Source organism: Sinocyclocheilus rhinocerous, unplaced genomic scaffold (genome assembly GCF_001515625.1).
Source record: "Sinocyclocheilus rhinocerous isolate Xijiao unplaced genomic scaffold, SAMN03320098_v1.1 scaffold191, whole genome shotgun sequence".
Classification (NCBI taxonomy): Eukaryota; Metazoa; Chordata; class Actinopteri; order Cypriniformes; family Cyprinidae; genus Sinocyclocheilus; species Sinocyclocheilus rhinocerous.
The window spans coordinates 642971-653494 of NW_015625580.1; the positions used below are offsets into that span (position 1 = coordinate 642971).

Below are 10524 nucleotides of genomic sequence, written 5' to 3' on the forward strand. Positions count from 1 at the left end.
AATGACGTCATACACCCTCGATTTCCTTGAAACATGGAAACACCAAAGACGCTTTAATATGTTGTGCGTTTTAATAGACCGGTGACGACCGCACAGAGTCGCATTATAACAAAACTTTCAAATAAAACAGCACTGCTTTTTTTCCCAGATACGCACGACCGGAAGGAGCGGAAGCGGTCGACTGTGGAATAATAAAAGCTCCGCTGTTTCGAGCCGTGTGTCACTCTCGTTCAGCGGCCTCGTTTTGCTTCGACGGCTTTCAGCCTCACTCTGCTTCATACTACGATGTTAATAAATCTTTAAATCATTAGCTCATCCATGAACATGATTTCTGCCCGAGTCCCGTCGGATTGCATCGGCTGTGGGGATGAAGACGACAACTCCCATGATTCCACACTCAGTCACGGCGTCATCAAACTACACCTTTGTTTCTTTGTTTGTTTTGAATACGCGCCCTCTAGCGGTGAAAACTTACATATTGTACCTTTAAATGATAACTGAGACTAAATGAACATGCAATATCATTGACGAGACTTAAAATGTAGTTAAAAGAACAAAATCTTTACCAAAACATTTTTATTTTTGTTGAAAAAAGTGGAGCTAAAACATTTCAGACTGCTGTACAAGACTATTACGCGAGCATTCATGTTTGCGGTTGCCAGATATCAAGAGCTCAAATCCCCCAATCAGAGCTTTTCTGTTAAACGGATACGTACTCTGCCCGGCTTTTTGCTTTATGCAATCTGGCAACCATTCACACGCCCTCTCTCTGCAGAGGCGCTGTGATCTGAAAACACCGACATACAGTACTGTACAAGTAAGCTGGAGTTCAGCGATCTCCGTTTGAGGTATTCTGCTTAAATGAAAGTGTCATTCAGCCAGTCTGTGTTCTGTCATGGATCTCGACTGCATTGTTTGTGATAGTGGTTTCTGATTGTAACGTTAATTACGCAGCCTTTGTGCAGCAATATGTCTTTTTGCCATTGTTTTAAAAGAGAAACATTAATGCAATTTGGAATTATTGGAATTACTATTAGGAATTTCTCTGTTATAATATTTGAGAGTATGTTTTTGTAACACAGGTTTTCATAACGTAGACAGTGCGAGTGTATATATTAAGTATTTGGTGTTTATTTAGCCTCTAACTGATATTCTGTTATAAATCTGTACACTAGATAAGGTAAAATAAACCATGCATACGAGTCAACATTCTATTGATTTGTGCTTATTGGTGAAAGAGCAACTTCTGATGAAATGTAAAAATAAATTTCCCAAAGGACAACAATCATTGCAATTAAAATTGAGAAAAAAAATTAAAAATTTCATCTTTTTAACCATTATACAGTAAGACAAAAATATGACTAAAATGTGTGTTTCCACTCACTAAAACTAGACTAAAATTCTCAGACATTTAGTTGACTAAAACTTGACTAAAACTAAAACAGGACAAGTTGACTAAATATGATAAAAACTAAAAGTTACATTTGACACAGGACTAAGACTACGACTAAATTAAAAATAGCTGACAAAATTAACACTAATATGTGGCATAGTAGTTAATATCAGGCTTGATACTGATGATATTCCATATCACCAATATTACACAGGTGCCATCTCTGCAGGCCCCAGTCTGGGTCCCCCAAGTAAGCCCACGCTGGATGACTCCTACAGTCCCTACAATCTGATTCCTAGCTCCGAGTCTCCTGCCAGCGCCCTGGCACCTCATGATAGCTGGGGTCAGGGAAAGAACACAAATGACAAGATCTCCAATGGGACCAATGTCAACTGGCCTCCAGGTGACTAAATGGCCTCTCTAAAATCTCTTTGGACTAGTAGGATTATGAAAGCATTGAAGGGGTCATATGATGCGATTTCAAGTTTTCCTTTCTCTTTGAAGTGTTACAAGCTCTTGGTGCATCAAGAAGATCTGTAAAGTTGCAAAGACTAAAGTCTCAAATCCAAAGAGATATTCTTTATAAAAGTATCTCTTTGGTTTTGAGACTTTAGTCTTTGCAACTTCAGGGATCTTATCTATGCACAATCAGCTTGTAACACTCCAAAGAGAAAGGAAAACTTGAAATCGCATCATATGACCCCTTTAAAATTGTTCGGATACTTTTGGACAGTTAGGTCACACTTATAAAACAACCAAATGTCATTACACTAGATTAAAACAACATTAAACCAAGTAGCATCTGGGAAAAATAAATACATTTTTTCAAAATGACTTTTAAGTGACTTTTAGTTGTCCAGCAGAGTTACTACAGGCGTAGTTCACCACATTAACTATGGACATAATCCACTGTTTGACAAACTAACGATGTTGGAAAACCATAAAATACTGAAATATTTTCTTTTTTGAATATATCATTTTTCTAATTTTTTACGTATTTGTTTTTAATAATGCCATTGATTGGATCAGGGTTTTGCAGGATTTAAAAACATTTTTCAAATCATAAAAATTGGTAATTAAAATGAATAATTTTAATATAAAAACAATCAAAATGAAACCGTTACTAAAGGCTGAAATTTATTAGTTTACCTGCATGCCGTGTGATCATTAACCGACATCAGAGAACCGTGAACATACAAATATGTTGTTAAATTATTAAAATATTAACTTAAAATCTCAATGGGGCTTTAAGTAAATATTTTGTAATATAACAGTTACAGCTAATGAAAAAGTTTTGGAATCCCTAGATTATATAATTATATAATGCAAAGACAATCTCACATTTTTAAGTGTACCAAATAGTGTATGTATTGATAGACAATGTGTCATGCTTGATCTGATTGGTATGAAATCCCTCAGAGTTTTGTCCAGGAGTGCCCTGGAAAGGACTGCAGAATATTGACCCTGAGACTGACCCCAATATGACCCCAGGGAGTGTTCCCAGTGGGCCCACCATCAATACCAACATTCAGGATGTGAACCGCTACCTGCTAAGAGATAGGAGTGGAGGTAAAAAAAACAAACTTTTTTTTAAAATCTATTAGTGAAGTTTCTGTCAGATGACACTGAAAGCACGAAGCCTGAATAAATCCCATAACACCATGTATAGTTAAATATTTTTATATATTCTGAATAAAAGGTATTGCGTATTGCAGTACTGTTTTTATTTAGAATGTCTAAATGTTTTTCACATAATACAACCACTAAGATTGCAGTTGGTATTTTCTTCCATTTTCTTTTCTTTGTATTTTCTACGTACGTTATTTTTCTGATTTCAACTTTGAATTATTGCCTACTTTGTGCGGGACATATCGTAGGTTCCACCCCAACTTCCTCACAGGGTGAGGCTCTGCCTCCCTCCAGCAATTGGCCAGTCACTAGCTCTTTCAGTCTGTCCTCCCAAGAGGCAGCCAGCACAGGTACAACTCCCAGAATCCCCTTCCTGCCCTCAGTCCTGCTCATCAAACTCTTTTCTTACCACTTACTGTTCAACCTAGCATGTGGCCCTAAAACGGTGGTCGCATTCCTGTATATCTAGTACATCCAACTCAAGTGTGGCCCTTTCCCCCGTAGAGAGTTCTATCCTGCCTACATTCATCTGTACATCCCCAGTGGTGTTAGTCACACACTGTCCCTTTGTGTGCAGCATGGTCACCGGCTATCTGTGATTTTTGTGAGGTGGAAGTGCTGAGAAGGCACTCTTTTATTTGCGAGACATGAACTCTTACAATATAACACATGGGCCTGTTTGCAGTGGCACCTCAGTGACTGTGACTGCTGTGAGAACACCTTTCAGTTAGCAAACACATTTACATCTCTGATCTACAGGGAAGCTGTCTGACATGAAGTCCACTTGGTCTCCGGGGCCCATCTCGCACACCCAGGCTTCTCTCTCTCATGAGCTTTGGAAAGTCCCACAAGGACCCCGGAACACAACAGCTCCCACACGGCCGCCCCCAGGCCTGACCAACACCAAGCCCTCGTCCACGTGGGGTGGAAACACCCTGGGCCTGGTGGCTGGCTGGAGCAGCTCCTACTCTTCAGGTGTGTGCATAAAAGGTGCAGTTTAACACTAGAACCGCCACAGGGTAAATGTTTTTTGTTTTATTTTTTTTTAAATGTACATGACAGATTTGACTAAAATTGTGTAATTTACAATCCCCTGATGTTAAAAATTGTTTAGACAAAACCAGATAAAAAAACAGGGCATTTAAAAACAAATTAATTAGCTGAAGCTGTGCACTTAAATTTGTCATCGCATCATACATCCTATGCAGTGTGGTGAATTATTGTTCATTATTGTCTATTTATTTTAGTAATTTAAATAACATGGGTTATCTTAATATATTGCTTAATGACATTGTATTATAATATTACACTACCCAAATATGTATTTATTTCCTTCTTTTTCTCGTTGTCAGTGCAGGCTTGTTTAGGTTATTGACCGCTATGAAAAGTGATTAGTGTAGCCTACATAAAAAAAGCCTTGACCATAAAACAACAGGACAAAAATATAGTTGATTACTAGACATAATAATTTCATGACTCTAGACACTTCTTTGTGAAGACAGTGGCATAATACAGTGAAATAATATGTTCTTTAGCAATATCAAAACAGTAGTCATGTACGTGGGTAAAATTTTCCCGTTGGCGGTTTTAGGTATACGATGACCCCTGGCGGTTCTAGTGTTAATCCCAGGCGGATATGTGTTTGTGCAGCTATTATTAGGCAAAGGTGTGGGTGTATCGAAACAGCAGTTGAATTGTCAGTTGACTCTTTTATGTGGGTGTAAACGCTAGTCAAAATGTGGGGGTGAGGTGAGGATTGGAACTCTGAGCGAATGTACTGTTTTGTGGTCTGGCATATGTCGCGTGTTAGTCAACATTCCCACGGTTGCTTGATAACACTTTCATGACATGTAACTGAAGCGCAATTGTTTGCCAGACTGTTTTGTATAAAAATGTGATGTTGAAATATTAAAAAGTTAACAACACAGTTATTTTCCATACAATCATAGTGAAGGGTGATCGAGGTTGTCAAGCATCATGACAGAAAAGGATGAACCAATATTAAAATTGTGCTCAATACTGATGAGCTGTTCAGGTTTAGTTTCTGTCCAAGCTTTTACTTCCTGAAAAGCTTGGGGTCCGGTTTTTCATGCTCACCAAGGCTGCATTTTTGGATAAAAAATACAGTAAAGACAGTAGCATTGCGAAATGTTATTGTAGTTTAAAATAACGTTTTATTTTAAATATATTTTAAAATGTAATTTATTCCTGTGATGGCAAAATTACATTTTCGCCAGCCATTACTCCAGTCTCCAGTGTCAAATGATTTTGTGAATAGTTCAAAAGAACATTTATTTGAAATCAAAATCACTTTTTGATCAATTTCATGCAAACTTATTAATAAAAGTATTAGTTTCTTTAAAAAAATTTTTTTGAACCGTAGTGCACATGGTACTTTAATGCTTTAGACTATGTTGTAATAATGTTATAAAATATATCACAGTTAATCACAGCATTAAAGAATTCTTTCTTTCTCTAAGTAGGTACCACATGGAGTACAGACAGCTCCAGCAGGAGCACTAGCTGGTTGGTTCTGAGAAACCTCACACCACAGGTATCCTTGTGGCTACTGTTATGTTCACTGACTTAAAACTTCTTGGTTAATTGTGTGCAGTGTGACCCTCTTTCTGTTCTGTGACGTTTAGATTGATGGTTCAACACTGCGGACACTTTGCATGCAACACGGGCCGCTCATCACATTCCATCTCAACCTGACGCAGGGCAATGCTGTGGTGCGCTACAGTTCTAAAGAGGAGGCTGCCAAAGCCCAGAAGTCCCTACACATGTACGTTGAATGTTTTACCGTTGTCGTCTTTTGATAGAATAAATCTTCGCTATATCATCACAGTCATCCGTTCTCTTTCTCTAAATACCTGCTTTTCAGGTGTGTTCTGGGAAACACCACTATACTGGCAGAGTTTGCTGGAGAAGAGGAGGTGAACCGCTTCTTTGCACAGGGTCAGTCCCTCACGCCCACCACCAGCTGGCAGGCCAACCCCGGCACCAATCAAACACGGCTGGGGGGCGGAGGGACGGCAGCCACACACCCCATCGGCCACTGGAACAGCAGCAGTCTTGGAGGAGTGGGCGGGACGGGGTCCGGCGGTAAGGCGAGCAACGAGCTGCTGTGGGGGGGTGTACCGCAGTACTCCAGCCTGTGGGGGCCGCCCAGCGCTGAGGACGGCCGAGTGGTGGGCAGCCCCACCCCAATCAATACGCTGCTCCCTGGAGACCTGCTGAGCGGAGAGTCCATGTGAGAGTGCCAAGTGCTTGAACCCCCGCAGCGAAATATGAAACTTAACGAGCAAAAACCAAGCAAATCATTTGGCGATAATCAACGTCAGTGGAACTGTGAAAAACCAAGAGACAGGAGGCTGAGGCCACACTTGCATAGAGGCTGCTGACCTTCTTCCTCTTCTTATTTGTTTTGTTTTGCGTTTTTTTCATGTGTTATTTTGATCATTAGGCTTGGGTTACAGTATTCTATAGACTTCTTACGAAGAACCGTGACTAAAAGAGAAGTGAACCTTTACCGAGACTTTTCTCTAATAACTGATACCAGTGTGAAAGTGTATTTTACTACAAACCGATGAGACAAGCTGCCATTTTTTTGAATTCCTCTGGCACGAGCACATCCTGTCAGCCCAATCACAGCATATCACCCTCTCCCTGAAGAAACGTGCGTCATTCCAAACCAACTTCCCCTACTCCCTGTCTTTTAGACTGGATCCATGGCTTTTTTCAGTTGTCCTTTGGATCGTTTGGATTAATTAACAGCACTAAACTTTAGCCTTAACTGCTGACCAGTCCCACTCCATTTGTACTTTGAAGAAACTCATCTTAAGAATTGCACATTTTCTCATTTCTGAGCCAGGACTGTCATGGTTTCGATCTCAGCCACAGCATACTTGCATTCGTCCTTCCTGTTTCCCTCGGTTGCCATCTGTCCTCATAACTCTCAAAAGGACGGACAGATATCTGACCCCTCTGCACATTTGAGGCATTTATTCTTAAGCTGAGAGGACACGTGGACAGCTGAGGTATATATTAACCACTGCTCATGAAAAAATGTACAGGAAACACTTTTTCAAATGGACTACTTTATTTTCACTCTCAAAAAAAAAAAACATAAGCCCTCATTGTCGTTCGTCTGAAGTGCAATATATGCCACAGACTCTTCCGTCCATCTTTACGCAGTGCTTTTTTGCTGGTGAAACGGTAGGAGCTCGCCTGGGGACGGGGACGGGGGGATCAAAGACTTGTCTCCTGCCATGTCCACCAAGTGTGGGACTGAACAGAAGAGGGCTCTCTCAGTGTGTAAGCCCATGGTGATGAAACATTCACAAGCACTTCCTCTACACACTCAAGGACAAGTGTGACTACAGGGGCAACAGGGGCTTCAAACCAAATAAGAGGTGTTTCTTGTAACCCAGTAGACAAAGTGCATTTTTTTTCGTCGTTGTTGTATTTGGTACAAAAGTATGGAACAAAGAATGCGTGGTTTCTTCATAGCACTTAGCAAGAGCGTCAAGCTCCGACTTCAATGCCAACAAATTACACATGGATTTGTGAAACTGACAAAAAGCAACCATGAAAAGCAATCTACCGAACTTCTCCTCCATGCTCCTTTTTGAACTCTAAACGGATTTTGCCGTTTCCTTTCTTCTTCGTCTTTGTCTTTCCATGGTCTTTTGGCTTTGAAGTCAGACATTTCGAAAATGGTAGCAAAATGAAGGGATGTCTGATGAGGAAAAAAACAACACCGCAACAAGACTGAAGCGTTCATGTGTTTTTGTTTTCTTTAAGATGATATATATCAAAGTAAATATCACTGTTACAGTACTCCAAAATCATTAGCCTTTTTGTCTGGAGATGCTAGACGTGTTGTAATGTTTCTAATGGATTCTGCGGGGCCCCGCCTACTTGTATGATAAGTGTGGCCATTGAGTGCCTATCTGCTGTGGCGCCTCGGGTGCCCACACTCTGACTTTTGACCCGCTGTGCCAGGCCGGCGCACCAGATGCCGGAACGCCTGGGCCGGAGCAGTGGCTCCTTCAGACCTGGCCAATCAGTACGTACTACTACTGCGCCAGCACTCGACCTCGTCTCAACTTCACTCTCATAGACTCTCTTTCTCCTTCTCATGCAAAGATCACTTTAGCTGGAAGTGGACAGGTTCGTTTTATGTACTTTTTATATGATCGATTGGGTTTTTCCCTTCTGGAATTGCCAGTGTTTTTTTTTTGTCAACATTGCTGTTGTTATCGTCGTTGCTGTTGTTGATGTTATATCGTTATTTTACGCTTTTTTTGTTTTTCGATTTGTGTGTATCAATGCAGTGGTCTCTATGGTAGCTGCTCTCACCAGCCCCTCTTGCTGCGCATATGCAGAAACACTCTGATTAAGAGGCACACCTCAGCGTCAACGGTGGTGGCGATTTGATACCGAATAACTTGTAGTGAGGGTTGTTTTAAGGATGGAGCGCACGTAGAGTAAGGTCGATGGTGCTCAGTTTGTCTTCTGCCTCTCCTCTGCACTTTCCTCCGCTCCGGTGTCGCAGCCCTGCCAGGCCACACACTCACACTGGTGCTTACGACAAAGGGCAGGCAGAGTACACTACTTTACCTGGTCACCACTTCTCACAGTAATAAACGCAAATGATAACGGAGACTCGGTTCTCCACTTCTATGCAAAGACCGGCCGAGAGGTGCAGTTCAAGGCCTTCAGCTTCAGTCTGTAGTCTCTCCAAGCCCACTCTTCAGCTCACCAGTTGATTGTGAGAAGGCAGCTTCCTTACAGTGTGGCCTAAAGTAAGAAACGGGCTTACTTTTTGTTTGAACTGATGACCAGGCCCTCACTGTTTACTCTCTGAATGATCTCTTACATTATGTACATGCAGTCTCAGGGCAGCCTCAGAGAACCCCAAACTGTTTTAGCGTTACAAGGAGGGCGTTATTGCATTCTCCAATGTGGCTTTAAAGATGCTAAATGGGTGGGCGAGTGGACTCAGAGAACTCTGTTTTTCTAGATCCTAATGTAACTATTCTTGATCATAGATTTAACCTAGACATGAATATATCAGAGTGGAACTACTTTCTTGAAATTTGTCTTAATGTTTGCTTTTGTAAAGAGCACATGGAGATGGAGAGGTAGAATGCAGGTTGGCACCAAGACAGACGGGTAGCACCTTGTCCCGGGTATCAAATATACGCCTGGGAGGACTGCTGACAATTAAACAGGGAATCCAGAATGTTTAGGTGCACTGTAGATGGTTCACATTTGGGTACATCTTTTTTTCTTTAAACCAAAAAAGGTTTTTGTATGATTAATATTAATATTGTTGAAAAAAGGAAACTTTAATTCTGTAGTACACTCTTGACTGAAGTGCTTCTCTCTGAAAGCCTTTGATGCCCTGATGTGGCAGACAGATGACTCTGGGGTTGCTGTATTGATGGTATTAAATTCTGTCCTGACCCGATAGTAGGGGAATGGTGCAGATTATTATTATTTTTTTTTAAACAGGTTCAGGTCATATATATATATGGACCTATTGTATCAGGAGGCCTGGGGCACATGACAGTTGATACCAAGTCTTAAAAGGGGAAAATCCCTTTCTGGAAGTTTTTTTTTTTTTACACTCGAGTGACACTAGCAACAATCACTATTGCCTGTTTTTGAAGATATATATTTTTAACTGCCTTTTGTCTAAGCTGTACTCGAGACCATGAAAAACAAACATCCAAAATGTGTTTAAAATCCAGAGGATTGCCTGGCAGACTAGCTAGCTAGCCAACAAGTGCCCAGTCCTCCACTGTGGGCATATACTTATCTATAGGACTAATGTACCCCAGCTCCACGAGAGCGGCTCAGATGCAACTTTGTTTAGATAAGAAGGCTGCTTCGATCGTATAAAATAACAGGACCTGGGTGGAGATGAGCTCTAAGAAACACAAATCCTCTTTCTTGGGGTCCTGGCTAGAATATGCACATGCTGGTTGATATACATGTACAACTGAAATCCTGTGTATGTATATAACTGGTTACCTTTTTGTTTATTTACCTTTACTTTGGTTTACAGGCCCGAGTAACCCCGTTTCCTTCTCTTCATAAATTTACCTAGATGATAAAAAGCATAAACATATCAAAATTATACAAATTAAAAAACACAAATACTTGAATCAAAAGAAGCGCCAATAATGTAATGTGAAAAATTTTTTGTAATAATTTTGTCATTCATACACTTCCAAGCTTTTTGATAACATCAGTTCAAACTGAACTAAGAAAAAAAAAAGGTAGTTCAAAAAAGAAAAAAAAAACAGAGTGACATCGGTTGTATGTGAGTGTTTGCACAAGATTGCGTGTACTGTATGACGGATGAATGCGTTCATTTGCCTGTGTGAGTGGGTTCAAACCAATGTATGCTAGTGATTACAGTGGATTTGTTTGCGCCTTTGTTTCATTTTAAGCATCTAAGGTTTTGTTTTTTTGTTTTTGTTTCGTCT

General features: G+C 40.6%; 1 protein-coding gene across 3 annotated transcripts in view; it reads left to right on the top strand.

The window, feature by feature from the left end:
• LOC107753100 (trinucleotide repeat-containing gene 6C protein-like) overlaps window positions 1-10298 on the top strand; it is a 75087-nt gene extending 64789 nt beyond the window's left edge. For 2 of the 3 annotated variants that reach the window (XM_016569216.1, XM_016569224.1), the window contains 7 exons: window positions 1608-1796; window positions 2813-2962; window positions 3271-3372; window positions 3782-3997; window positions 5503-5576; window positions 5668-5807; window positions 5907-10298. In XM_016569216.1, coding sequence (XP_016424702.1) covers window positions 1608-1796; window positions 2813-2962; window positions 3271-3372; window positions 3782-3997; window positions 5503-5576; window positions 5668-5807; window positions 5907-6279 — 1244 coding nt within the window. In that variant the 3' untranslated portion in view covers window positions 6280-10298. The remainder of the gene's footprint in view (window positions 1-1607; window positions 1797-2812; window positions 2963-3270; window positions 3373-3781; window positions 3998-5502; window positions 5577-5667; window positions 5808-5906) is intronic. The other variant, XM_016569208.1, reaches the window with a different exon arrangement.
• The last annotated feature ends 226 nt before the right edge of the window (window positions 10299-10524 follow it).